At 42.3% G+C, this 14,424-nt stretch overlaps 1 protein-coding gene across 1 annotated transcript; it reads left to right on the top strand.

Annotated features, from left to right (window-relative positions):
* The first annotated feature begins 2,018 nt into the window (after positions 1–2,018).
* Positions 2,019–10,931, top strand: eif3m (eukaryotic translation initiation factor 3, subunit M). Its single transcript, XM_083758330.1, has 11 exons — positions 2,019–2,147; positions 2,960–3,092; positions 3,783–3,921; positions 4,813–4,936; positions 5,391–5,485; positions 6,113–6,196; positions 6,390–6,489; positions 7,158–7,239; positions 7,639–7,782; positions 10,375–10,435; positions 10,685–10,931. Exons 1-11 carry the CDS (start codon positions 2,106–2,108, stop codon positions 10,806–10,808), a joined length of 1,128 nt encoding a protein of 375 aa, XP_083614456.1. The 5' UTR covers positions 2,019–2,105; the 3' UTR covers positions 10,809–10,931.
* The last annotated feature ends 3,493 nt before the right edge of the window (positions 10,932–14,424 follow it).

Here is a 14,424-nt window from a genome sequence, read left to right as displayed (position 1 = left end):
AATGGCTGCTGCAGCCTCCACCCACCTTCTCTCTCTCTCCCCTCAATATATGAACCCCAACACACATAATAAACTTTGAAATACTTTGAAATATAAGTTCTATGACAGCAGAATTATGACTGTTCAGACAGAGTTCACTACATTTTAGAAGTTAGGAGGAGCACACACATTTAGTTTTAATATGGATTACTTCACCTCAGAGGACAAACCTGCCTGACACCTGATGCTGGTAACTTCAGTTCATGGTCGTATAGTGAACTGGAGCCTCACTTACTCTTTTAACCTCAATCACCTCAATCACAAAGTGGCCTGTCAATGCAACTATACACAGGATCCCTCTTGACATAGAGGCCTAGGGAGCACATCCATGGGTCAGTGTGTTATGTGCTTTGAAAATGTGCCCCCCTGACGCTTGCATTGTTTTTTGGTTGAAAGCACTGGGACCTGTCTCGGTGGTCCTCTCACAGGCCAGGGGGATGTAATTCAATCAGATAACCTCTCCCAAGAATCACCTTTAACTCTGTAACTCTCATCCAAGACATCCAGGACCTAATCCCCTAAAGAGGCGATAAATACATGGACAAGAATGACTGACATTGGGACACACAGATAAGAGGTGGAAGTCTTGTCATAAGGCTGTCTATAAAGTTGCAGCTATCCAGCACTGGGACAAAAGTATCATAGCATACTACCGTACTACCATATTACCGTAGTTTAGCAGTGGCATCATTCAGCGACATCCCTTTCACTGTATCTAGCTCCGGCTGCTGGCTGCTCAGATGAGACGGTGCCACATGCATGGGCCAATGTCTGGGCCTCTGGGGGCAGGAAGGAAGGTGTGTGACTGACATGTAAGTTACATTACGCAGTGGTTCTCAAAGTGGGGTGCAGACAGACAGTCTCCCTCTGGGTTCCTTCAGCTGAGGGGGTTCCAAATGGAACCTTACAGGTCTGTAACTCAGAGTTATAATAACCAGTAAGACGCCCTGAGGGCAAAAAGCGACCTCGCCCCGCATCCGCCTGGGTGACGGGCGGCAGACTGCTGGGCGAGCGCTGGCGCTTTGGCATGGGGGGGTCAGATCAACATATGGAATGAATTAATTTCTGTACTGGCCATATATGGAGTGTGGCTTGAATGTACACTACTGTACAGGGTTTGATGAGGTCAGATCAACACATGGAATGTCAGAACCGGAAGGATGGGTGGGGTGGGATCAACATATGGAATGTCAGAGCAGGTCAGCTCCATATATGGAGATCTAAGGGTTTGTGGTTTGAGGTCAGATATAGAGTTGCTGGCCGGCTCCATATATGCAGATCTAGGTGACGATGATCCAGTCTTCTCCATGTATGGTTATCCAGGGTTAGATGAGGTAAGTGCCGTGATCTTCATATATGGAGATGGCCATATAGCCTATGGTGGTGTGACGTGTCACAAGGCGTGATGTCACGAGGCGTGACCATATATGGAGGCATGATGTCACGGGGCGTGATGTCACGAGGCGTGACCATATATGGTTACTCTGCCCCTGAGCCACTGATGCCCCACAATGTTATAGGGGTCCTTGCAATTAAAAATGTTTGAGAAGATCCACTATATTACCATTACTGTCTGTTGTTATAATGGTAATAGTGATTGTGATGGCATCCTTTGATTGATTGATTGATTGATTGAACAGTTTGCAGAATTACAGTACATTTCAAGCATAACTCAATACAAAAAACTGTTAACTGTGTGAGTGGACGACACCAAAGCATTACACTTGTTTACAAGAGGGTCCACCGTTTTCAATTCATCATAACATTTAGAGACCAAAATCTATCCTGTGTTACCAATAGAGGCAGCTCCTTAGAGTGGTTCTCAAATTGCGGTCCTTGAAATTAAATAGTTTAGACTTTAGTTTAGTATAGAGTAGACTATAGAGTCTGAAAAGTGATGTCAGACAGACAGGTCAGGTGTAATATAAAAAGGGGCTTCTTTCACTTTAACAACATAACCCGGAAGAAGAATCTTTCGACCGGCGCTGTTGTTTCTTTCCTTTCCGCTGGTGTGTCTCTCAGTGTGTGAGCGTGGATCAGACAACAGTTCCATAAAAACACACAAAATGAGCGTCCCGGCATTTATCGATATTACAGAAGAAGATCAGGTACCACTATAACCTTTTTTTAGAAGCGGTTATACCTAATTAACTATGCGGCTGACATTATAGCCACATGCCATGGTGCGATTGGGCTCAAATATTATAGCTTAGCATGCTAGTTATCTTGCGAATGCTAACCAGAAAACACGCGAATGGCAACTGTACCCCGCTGTTCTGTCTGCAGCACTTACAGCTGTGATGTGTTATTAGCCCCTTTCGGGACCCTAGTTTACCTCGTCTGTATTTGGGACGATCGGTACCGAAGTCCCAAATACAAAAAAGGTAACCAAGGGGCTACACTTACAGCTGTGAACCTTTTCATGTCAAGGACCACCAAATTGACACTTTGACTCATCAGCCCGCGCGGACCCCCATTTGAAAAGATATGATGCCAGGGAGTTCCATTTCCAGGGAGTAAAGTTCTCTCTTCTGATTGGAAGAATTGGTATCTCGTGAAAATGTATTTTCTTCTGTTTAAAGTTTTGGAGAGATGGGTTACTGAGAGATGACGGGAGACCTCTGTTACCGAACAAACTATGCTTACTCAGAATATAGAAATGTAATACTTATTTTAACAATGCCCCTTACATCATCTTTTATATTTATAATTATATAATTTGGTCCCCATGCCTTTGGGGTATTTTTACCACTGTATATTTGCACAGACATGTGAAATTAAACGTATCCTTGCAGATTTATCCATCCTGATTCCTAACTATTAAGAGTGGTGGGTGCTGCTATTAGTACTGTACAGCGAATTTAAGGCAACATTATTTATACATTGCTTTGTTGTGTGTATGTGTTTTCTATTTAACCAGGCTTCTGAGCTCAGAGCCTACCTAAAGTCTAAAGGGGCAGAGATCTCAGAGGAGAACTCTGAAAGTGGACTTCATGTGGATCTGGCTCAGATCATCGAGGCGTGTGATGTCTGTCTCAAGGATGATGACAAAGGTAATAATAATTTTGATATTTATTTATGAAGCCTTTCTGGGTCTTATTACAACCATGCCATCGTCTTTTCTTTGGTGTGAAGGGTGAAGTGAAGGGTCTTGCAAGGGGGCGTAACGCATGTGGAGGTACACTCTATCCCCCCCACTTCCTCCCCCCCTGAACAGGTGCCCTGACCGTTTGTGGGGATCATCAATGCAGCGACAAAGATAAGCCCTCGTCATTCGGCTTCCCATCCGCAAACACGGCCAATTGTGTTCGTTGGAGTGGCCGGCCAAGCCGAATGCACCATGAAGACTGTACTCCATGGTGGTGGCCTGACCACCGCCTGTTATGTGTATGTCATCAGGCTGTGTATGTCATCAGGCACCATTCTTTACCAAAAGAATGGTGTGCGGCCTTACCTCCTTCCATAATTGCCTTATTGGCCCTGCACCCACTGTCGAGGTGCGTGTAAATACGTATGCTATGTCATCAGGCTGGCCATTGACAATCAAGTTGGGAATTCTGATTGTCCCAGTAATACAAGCGTGGGCGACTGGGCATACAACTAAGCATTTACATTTTAAAATGTCATTGACGGTGACTGTGTGACCCACCTTAACTCAACTACTTCCCACATCCTGCATACATTAGCAGGCTGCTTGTATGCATGTATGTATATATGAAACATTCTTCTTTCTCTGCCTACAGATGTGGAGAGTGTGATGAACAGTATCGTGTCTCTGTTACTGATCCTGGAGACAGAGAAGCAGGAGGCCCTCATTGAGAGCCTATGTGAAAAGCTGGTGAAACCTCGTGAAGGAGAACGACCCTCCCTCAGGATGCAGCTGTGAGTGATCATCACCTGGTTCTAGGGTATCACGTGATCCCAAATTGGGGTCGATCACGTCATTTTCAAAAGATCGGAATTGGATCGGAAGCACAAAATAAAAACGTGATTGGGACATCCCTAGTATCAATATTATATTTTGGATACTGTTCTATTGTGATATGGCATAAGTGTTCTATAAAAATATAAATATCGGATCGGGCAAAAATCCCTACATGGCTCCCTCAGAGGCCTTGCAGTACTTCTCTGTGCTTTATTAAAACTGTGAATATACACTCACTGGATGTAAACCAGTGATTCTCAAAGTGTTTTTTATTTTTATTTCAAGGACCCCCATAACTCTGAGAGTACAAATTGATTGCCTATGCTATATAGTTTTTTAACTGATTTAACACATTTTGTAAAGCAGACGCACCACAAACAAGAATTACAATGAGATAAAGATAGTATCTAGACTAGAGTCGTCCAACGGGAAAAACACTGAAATCCCACCCCTGTTAACCCATTTAGACCTGAGCTTGAAAAACCGCATGTTTCTATATTGGTGGTTCTCAATATTTCATGTCAAGGACGCCCAAAAATATATGTAATTGGCCTGCCGACCCCCATCTGAAAATATGTTTTTCCAGAGACCCTCCCAGTAGCAAAGATGTGAGTTAAAAACTCGGTCTGTAACAATATCTATTCAAAGATTTCAGGCACATTTTCACGATATAAAAAAAATAGCAGATCTACAAGCTCATAGCGTGGCACTGAGTCCAGCGCTATGAGCTTGTAGATCTGCTATTTTTCAACAGCTTAAGTACAAAATAATGCTTAAAACACCAAAAGGGGTTCCCGCCCAAAATGGGTTTTAAATAGCCTAACTGTGACTTTTGCACACTTTTACAGGCTGAGTAACCTGTTCCATGGAATGGATGAAAACACCCCTGTGAGGTACACGGTCTTCTGCGGCCTCATCAAGGTGGCAGCTACCTGTAATGCCATCGCCTTCATCCCAACGGACCTGGACCAGGTAGACCCCACTCTCCAGAGTCACCAGAAACACTGCACTGCACGTTGGCGCTAGGGATGTGAAACGACTCTGTATTTGGCGAGTCAACGTCAAATCGAGTCGACTTTTTTCACATCCCTAGTTTGCGCTGTCGAGCTGAAACCGTGTATGTGAAGTGAGGACGGCTTCACCTCCCAATGTATGAATGAATGAACTATTGTAAAGCGCTTTGAGCACTTGGAAAAGTGCTATAAAAAGTGTCCCAAGATCGTTACTTTTAGGAAAATTCATCCAATGTAGATCCATTGTATTATTTTTGTCACAAGCCCTTGTTAAAAAATTTAAACCATAACAAATGACTGATCAACTTAGAAAATATTGATCTACATACACTTAATTCATTCTTAATATGACGGTGTGTCGCGTTGGGTTTAAGACCAAACCAAGATTACTAATACTGTCTGCTCCTGATCAGGTGCGCAAGTGGATTATTGACTGGAACCTGACTACCGAAAAAAAGCACACACTGTTGAGGCTGGTCTATGAGGCGCTGGTGGACTGCAAAAAAAGGTAACTACCCATATACCATAATAGTTGATTCACTGTCAAGACGCTAGTCTCGCGTAGCCAGACAACTATTCCACAAACGCCGAATGCTATATATATATAGAGTCTGGAAGTACAGCTCCCAAGAGCCAAGTAACGGAAGCTGTCTCTCCTGTTCAGACCGGAAAGATATAATCACTACGCAGTGCTCAGGAACTGTAGCTCCGTTGGTAAATGGTCTATTTATATAAGCTTTACATAGATTGTGCATTACATTCACCCATTCACGCACACATTCACACACCGATGGCGGCGGAAACAATGCAAGGCACCAACCAGCACATCAGGAGCAATTAGGGGTTCAGTGTCTTGCTCAAGGAACTGGCAACCTTGCGGTTACCATCCGGCCACTCTACCCCTGAGCTACAGCCGCCTTTGGAAAAACAACCACATCAAGTGATGTGATGCGTCACATCCGCTTTATCGCTTACTTATGGAAATAGCTTCCGTTCTCCAGGCTGTATGACGGAAGCATTTGAATATTGTGAGAGGCAACAGTCTGGCCACGCGAGACTAGCAAGACGCTGTCTCTTTCAGATCAGTTATATATATTATACAAAACGTTTTCCCTTGATTTGTGTTACTCTACAGCGATCCTGCTGCCAAAGTGATGGTGGAACTGCTGGGGAGCTACACAGAAGACAATGCTTCACATGCACGTACTGATGCCCACAAGTAATACTGAATCGCCTTGTTTTTGTCCCTTTTTTCAGCTATTACCCTATAATATATACTTAATTGACCAGGGTCCCACAGAGTTATCCATACTTAACTATAAACTGAGCTAGCTTGTAGACTTTTTTTCCGGTCAATGTTAGGCGTTAGGGTTCATGTTTTTATTTATATGTACTTGTCCTCTGTGTATCAGATGTATTGTCCGCGCTCTGAAAGACCCCAACACCTTCTTGTTTGACCACCTTCTGGCCCTGAAACCTGTTCGCTTCCTTGAGGGGGAACTCATTCATGATGTGAGTACTGGAGCGTCTGCTCTGTATCATAATAATCATACCTGCAGATACACATGGAAGTGGGGGAATATACTGTAGGGGTAATTCCATATTCATTTATGTCTTCAAAATTGAAGGCATTAAAATATACTAAAATGTAATAGTTTTATTAGGAGTTTCAATTTCGCCGCCTCACCTCTGCTGTGTTTGTGCATTTTTCCACACCAATGGGTTGCCATGCAACTCCTTGCAACCAAGTGGTTGCGAGTAAACACATGTTGTTGCAAGCAACCATTGAATTGAATCGCTTGGGTCGACATGCGCCGACGTGCAACAGGACATATCACACTGCGTACATAGATACATATCTCGGCATATATAACATTTTCAGTAATAATTTGTGTTAGTGATGTCTTAGTCTTTTTTCACACAACCGTATATTTACACATCATTGCTGTCAAAACCGTGTATCTCCATATTTCAATTATTTGTTTATTTTGGTAATTTAATGATGTACATAATTATTAAATGCATGTGTGTTCCATTTTCTCTGAATGTTGGAATGTACAAACAGTTCTTCCTCATCACTTTCCTTTGACAGCTATTATCAGCTTTCACAATTGATAAATCTTGGTTATCAACGTTATCTTTGCATTGAATGCACCCCTCTTTCCTTGTCACTTTCACAGCTATTAACCATCTTTGTGAGTGCAAAACTGGTAGCATATGTAAAATTCTACGAGAACTGCAAAGACTTCATTGACTCTCTTGGTGAGTAGTGTCAACTACGAATGTTCAAGTCCATCGATATCTGCACAATATTGATATACATTGATTACATTTTGTCTTGCCTGAACACATTGGGTATAAATAATTATGAATCAAATACACGGACACACAGAGCTACTCCACTGCTCTGTTGACATAGCCCAGGAATGTGCATATCAGCAGTGTCTCTCTTGTCACACACCACTTAAGCTGAGGTGTAATTAAAAGAGTGCGTAGGATGGGCTCTCAAAAGAAAATACATCGTGGAATGGTGTTTGTGTTAATGTGTACATTTTCCTGACCACAAGCTCCTGACTAGAGATGCAATTAAGATGGGGAAACTCCCAGAGTTATGTGTAATTGACTGTGTGTGTTTAATGATCCCTGTACACTGGTTGCCAGGCCTATCTCATGAGCAAAACATGGCCAAGATGCGTCTGTTGACGTTCATGGGTATGGCGGTGGAATTCAAGGAGATCTCCTTTGACACCATGCAACAGGAACTACAGATTGGTGCTGAAGATGTTGAAGCCTTCGTCATTGACGGTATGTCCACTAGACCTGAAATAATCTTTGTGCTCAGTCTGCAAGTATATTGAAGCATTTTCTAACGCCGCCGTAGGCTAGTGATGAAGGGAAATAAAGTTTGCACAGTTCCCGTTGCGCCATTGTGATGCCTTCCTTTACCTCACTTCCTGTACACATGGGTGGCAGAACTACGTTTACAGATGGATGTCTGTTAAAACCTTTTGTGCTAAAAACGTCTATACTCGTCCTCTCAATAAAAACTGGGGTGCTAAGGACGTGTATAGGCATCTTTAGGTCCTTTTTAATGATTTCAAACGGGATCGCTGTAATCCATTTTTTGACAGCTCTCCCGTTGCTAAGCAACACCTTGTTCAGCGCTCCTGGACATGTTTTGCGCATGCGCACATCATTCACTTTACGGGCTGACAACTTGCTATTATCTCTGAATCTACGTCACTGTCCATGGTTTTGATCAGAACGGCAATGTTCTGTCCTAATTTCTGACTTATCCAAGCATCTCGTTTGGAATATTAACGCTTCTAAAGCGAGATCAGACCAGGTAGCGTGAGGTAGTAATGGAAGATTATACCTTCCGGTTTCGGGGGGAAATGGAAGGCGGTGCTTTTCAGAGTAAAATCTGCCTCATCTGCTTGGCACTCTAGCGCCTTTAATTTTGGACAAACTCTGGCAGCATCATAAGTTAAAATGTTTTTAATAAATAAAAATACCGCATTTGGCTGTGATCTGGTAACTGGGGATCTGTCTCTTTAAGAGAAAACATTGGCGGTGACGTTGTGCTAGCGACGTCATTGGCTATCGGGAAACAAACGGCTGTTAGCCACGAGCAGCTGTTAAGAGTGGTGCAGGGCAGCTCGAAAGAACGTGACTGGACACCAGTAAAAAAAAAAAAAAGAAAAGTCAAAATTGGTCACCAGCACCCATTGTGTACAGAGGCAGGAAGGACAGCCCAAAACCATGTTGGATGGAGAAGTAGTCGATGGCCTATGGACCTAAGTAAATAACCCATGTGTACAGAGGGAGTGTCAGGCTGCAGCCGGCTTGCAATGAGGTCTAGTCTGGACTACAGATCATTTTGGGGAGAAGAAATGTTTTTGTCTGTATGACCTAGCTTGGATGCTACTTTCTTATCACTATCTCTGATTTGAATAGATGGTATGCGCATAAATGCATAAATTGAGTGGCAAGGGTTAGGGTTAGCATAAAGTGAGTTTAACATCGTTTAACATTTAATGCAATCAGATAGGACTTTTCTGTTTGGATGTATGGGCTGTCGAGGTCAGAAAGTACACAGCTGCTTTTTTTTTTATCAAATGTTTTTTATTTTAAGACAAAAAACACAATAAGACACGTTAACAACATGAAAGACTCAAAGCAAACAAAACACACATAAAACAACAGCAAAAGCAAGAAACACAAAAACAAACAATCCCACACACCCCTCCCTCCCCCGAGACCAAAGATGCCACAAAATGTCATCACTCCAACCACTGTGCAATGGAAACAAAAAACTAATAAATAATGATAATAATAACAATAATAATGATCAAACCATGCCCCCAACCAAATCTGCAATACCAGCCCAAATCTCAATGTTTTCCTCTTTTGCACCATGCAATCTTGCTGTAGACATTTCTAGATAAATGATATCCAGAAAGGTCAAAGCCCATTGGCGAAATGACAATGTATGAGGCGGTTTCCAGTGCGAAGCAACCATCTTCTTTGCGGCCGTTACGCCAGCAAAGAAGACACGAATACGGGTGTTATTCAATGGCAACTGGGATACATCATTTAATAAGAATAGAGATGGGGAGGGTGTGATGTTAACTTGTAGAATAGTCGAAAGGTTAGTAGCAACCAAATTCCAAAATGTGAGGACACTCGGACACTCCCACACCATATGAAAGAATGTACCTATGGTGTTTGAAGTGCAGAAAGTGCAGTTGTGATTATTTAAAATCCGCATAGCACACAATCTACGGGGGGTTAAGTATGTCCTATGAACAAAATTTAGATGAATTTGTTGATGATCAGGATTCCTAGAAGACAGGATAACATTAGACCACACTGTATCCCAGCTCCAATCTGGATCTAGATATGTCATTCCTCCATACAGTATCGACAAGCAAGGTCCCATAACTAGATTCTAATAAATAATCATACAATACGGAAACAAAACCTCTTGACCTAATATCACAGATAAGTCTATGCAAAGGGTGCATTGCAAGGGGGGTCTGCCATGGCACCCCATATGTCCTCATGGCAGTTCTCAATTGTAAATAGAAAAAAAAAGAGTTACCAGGCAAGTTAGAAATATCACATAAATTCTGGAAAGAACGTAAACCATTAGCATCAAATAAATCACCCAAAGTATGAATCCCCTTGGAACTCCATCTGGGAAAACGAATAGGACGATTGTCCAAAAGCAAACCATCATTGTTGAACACTGGGGAAAACGAATTCCATTTCAAATCAATCTTGTGCAATTTTTCAGCCGCTCTCCACACTGTTACTAAAGTACACAGCTGCTTTGTGTTTTATGCTGAAACTACATGTCTCATTTTACGCCTGTATGCTTTTTTTCCTCTGTAGCCGTTCGGACCAAGATGGTGTATTGCAAAATTGACCAAACACAGCGAAAGGTTGTTGTGAGGTAAGCAGTTAAGAAATATTTCTTAGCAAGTAAATCTCTGCTCATATTGAATGTTTTAGAATTTGGCTGAACTGTGGATACATTGTTGCCTTGCAGATTTAAAAAAATATTTATTTACACTTTTGTATCATCTTTCCTCGATGATGTAAGATGTCTCCGACCCGTCCTCGACATCAGTTTGTGTCGTCGTTGACCTGGCCTTATGTGTCAAATTAACACTTGAACCCTTTTCTGTTGCTACCCTATCAGCCACAGCACACACCGCACCTTTGGCAAGCAGCAGTGGCAGCAGCTGTTTGACAGCCTCAGCTCCTGGAAGGGCAACCTGGCAACCGTGAAGACCAGCCTGCAGACCCTGTCACCCTCTGCTTAATACCGCCTCTCCCCTCGATGTCTACACTAATGTCTCCTCTACTCCGCTCAGCTCTACTCATTTACAGGCTTGAATTGATCACCATTTTTATATGAGCTAAATAAAAAAACAGTGGAGTTATTCTGTGATTGCCTCTCACTTGTTTAATAATAATAATTGAGCTTTGTGGTGATGAAGCTATTTTTATGTGATCAATGTAAGTACAGGTGCAGTGTTAAGCACGTGTTGCAGGCAGCATCCACTTATAAACTGCTTTCAGATAATATTAATTCGTTTATATGAATTAAAATAGCCACTAATCTACTATACCAAAGTAGTCGGCTGTTGATGGCCATTAAGCTCACATGATTAACCACCTCATAAATAGATGGATCGTAGCACAGGGTAGACTCGAACCGTGTGTGTGTGTGTGTGCGCGCGCATCTGAGAGCATCTGGCTCTTATTAAAGACAGATTGGCAGTATTAGATGAGCTGTGACTGAGGTGAGAAATGGCCTCTTGCTAAATGTGACAAAAGGGCTGGTTTTCTTGGAACAAAACTGCAGAAGTGACGATAACATGACCTTAAGGTGACCCTGTCAACTTGAGGTCAGATCAGACCATAGCATCAACAGTTGCAGCTTGTGGTCAGGCTGACCCCGGGACCTCTTAAAGCGCCACACATCTCTTGCTTGTTAGTCATAATTCAGTGAAATTCTGAATGGCTCCATTGATCATTGCACAAGACCTGTGTCTTGTGCAAAGTGTGAAAGTTGCATATCTTAATCCTTTTTTTGTTATCAAATGTTTTTTATTTTAAGACAAATCACAAGACACGTTAACAACATGAAAGACTTAAAGCAAACAAAACACACATAAAACAACACACAACAGCAAAAGCAAAGAACACAAAAACAAAAACAAACAATCCCACCCACCCCTCCCCCCGAGACCAAAGATGCCACAAAATGTCATCACTTCAACCACTGTGCAATGAAAACAAAAAACAAATAATGATAATAACAATAATGATCAAACCATGCCCCCAACCAAATCTGCAATACCAGACCAAATCTCAACGTTTTCCTCTTTTGCACCATGCAATCTTGCTGTAGACATCTCTAGATAAATGATATCCAGAAAGGTCAAAGCCCATTGGCGAAATGACAATGTATGAGGCGGTTTCCAGTGCGAAGCAACCATCTTCTTTGCGGCCGTTACGCCAGCAAAGAAGACACGAATACGGGTGTTATTTAATGGCAACTGGGATACATCATTTAATAAGAATAGAGATGGGGAGGGTGTGATGTTAACTTGTAGAATAGTCGAAAGGTTAGTAGCAACCAAATTCCAAAATGTGAGGACACTCGGACACTCCCACACCATATGAAAGAATGTACCTATGGTGTTTGAAGTGCAGAAAGTGCAGTTGTGATTATTTAAAATCCGCATAGCACACAATCTACGGGGGGTTAAGTACGTCCTATGAACAAAATTTAGATGAATTTGTTGATCAGGATTCCTAGAAGACAGGATAACATTAGACCACACTGTAACATATCTTAATCCTAATTTAAATCGCTACGGATCAATGTGCATGTTGCAAGGAATGCGAAGGAATACAAGCTAAACTAAATTCAGAACCCCACAAAGCTTTTCAATTTGTGCTCAAATCTGTTTTCAGGCAATAGTCCAGAGCATTAGGATGTGAGCTCTGGTGATATATAGCCCAGGCATTAGGTGTAAAAGGGGTCTGTTAGAGTTCTTTGCCCCTGTGGGGACTGTGATGAAATCCGTACAAACTGACAAAGAGCAGACTACTGACACTGCACTCTTCCAGTGCTTCCCTTCCACACACCCAACTCACACAGTGCTGCTTCTATGGTTGTCGGGCTGTACATCTTGTTTAGCTGTGATACCATTCTAATTGTACTGTACTGCGGCGAGGAATCCTTTTCTCCATCACTAAGAATTACTTTACTTTGACAGTCTTGCAATATTGTTTATACATGTGCATTAGGTGTTCTTACAGAGCTGAAAGATTAAAGGGACTTCATCTGTACTGTTAAGGCCTATTCATACACTTTTAGGTGATAAGGTAAAACAGAGATGTGCTAGGGTGAGCGGTGAGTGGCTTATCACCGCGGCATGACGTTATTTCGGTGGTCACCTTATCAACTAAAACTGGAGTATGAGACACAGGAGAGGAGACTGCTTTGTCCCAAAGCCATCAAACTTGTGTTTGGTGATGATATGTCACAGTCCTTACCCCAAGTCTGCAGAAGCTCACCCCTCACTTCTATCTTCATGTCCACAGGGAGCAGCATCTCCACATCTTATCAGGGGGAGTAAATCATACAACACATTCTCAGGGAGCACAACCTCATCACAGTCACCCGCAAGGTGGAGCGTAGAGGGAGCAGATAGGAACAATTGGAGAGACAAGGAATTTGGCTTCAGTAGAAAGGTAGCAAAGCCTTGTGTCCTGATCTTTGTTTCAATGTATTCTATTCTTTACCTCCGATTCATTTTCTTTCTCTGTTCAACTACATGAGGTGTTTAATCCCAAATAATAATCAGTATCTGAGATCCCTCCATCCTACTATCTAATGCTAGGGTTGGTCTATATGCGGTGCATATCTAGTGACCCTTTCTTCTTATAGCTAGTTCTACAAATGGCTGTGGCTACTTGGCTGTGCCCCCTTGGCAAATACAGCCAAAATTATCAATTGCCCCTCACTGATGTCCCAAAGAGAGCTAAATGAATTCCCCAAAACCCCAGCTGCAGTTAACTATTAATCATAACGGTTTACATTATGTGTGGTGCAAGTGGGCAATATCATCTCGCATCACACGCTAGATAAAGTCTGGAATTTCACATTCACATCACCCCTATTTCTCTGTATCAACATTCCTTGGGGTAATTCTAAAATTCTGACATTATCCAGAGACACAGCCAAGTCGCAGCGAGGAGAGGGGCTCTCACTACACTTCAATTAGCACCATTCAGTAGTAGTCAGCCAGAAAAATGGCTGATTGCATCCTATCTCCACGTTACATAAACACTGGGCTAGCGAGAAAGATATATCTATTTACATGTGAGTGTGAGACATAAACACTACTATTCACATCATGTTTTGCCAGGCAGAAACAGTCTATGTTGTCACTTGATGTTTAATTGTGTTGTGTTTACAGAGTGAATCTTATCAAGGTCACTTCTGTATGGCAGATTCAGAAACCCATGAAGTATTCCCATACAAGGACTGCATGGTATAGGGACCTCCTATACCTTGCTAAGACTCCTGTCCTGAGTTCACTACTTTGAATTTTGCTATAAGAGGTTTTCTGTGTCTTTAAAAGGATCTTAAAGCCCATGTACTCCCAAAATACAGCATTGTGTTACAAGAGTAATTTACACACTCCCGTTAAAAAGCAAAGAGACAACATTGTGAACATAAAAAGAGCATTGGGAATGAAACACAGGTTGGTGAAATATGACATAGGGGCTCTCTTTGCTCCATTAAGGGGTCATTAAAGTAAGCTGTCCCCTAAATCCCAGTAAGTTGTATCAGACAGCCTGACAGGGGGTCACTTTGCATAGCCAGTGACATAAGAATTCAGTCCATGAAGTGAAAGG

The sequence above is a fragment of the Protomyctophum parallelum genome (assembly GCF_964188405.1).
Source record: "Protomyctophum parallelum genome assembly, chromosome: 2".
Lineage (NCBI taxonomy): Eukaryota > Metazoa > Chordata > Actinopteri > Myctophiformes > Myctophidae > Protomyctophum > Protomyctophum parallelum.
This window is presented reverse-complemented; position numbering and strand designations above follow the sequence as displayed.

What these genes read in the sequence shown, in the direction of transcription:
- eif3m (XM_083758330.1), top strand. Translation starts at nt 2,106, where the DNA reads ATGAGCGTCCCGGCATTTATCGATATTACAGAAGAAGATCAG. An exon ending in TCTCAAGGATGATGACAAAG is followed by an intron (nt 3,093 to 3,782) that starts GTAATAATAATT and finishes CTCTGCCTACAG; the next exon opens with ATGTGGAGAGTGTGATGAAC. An exon ending in TGAAGCCTTCGTCATTGACG is followed by an intron (nt 7,783 to 10,374) that starts GTATGTCCACTA and finishes TTTCCTCTGTAG; the next exon opens with CCGTTCGGACCAAGATGGTG.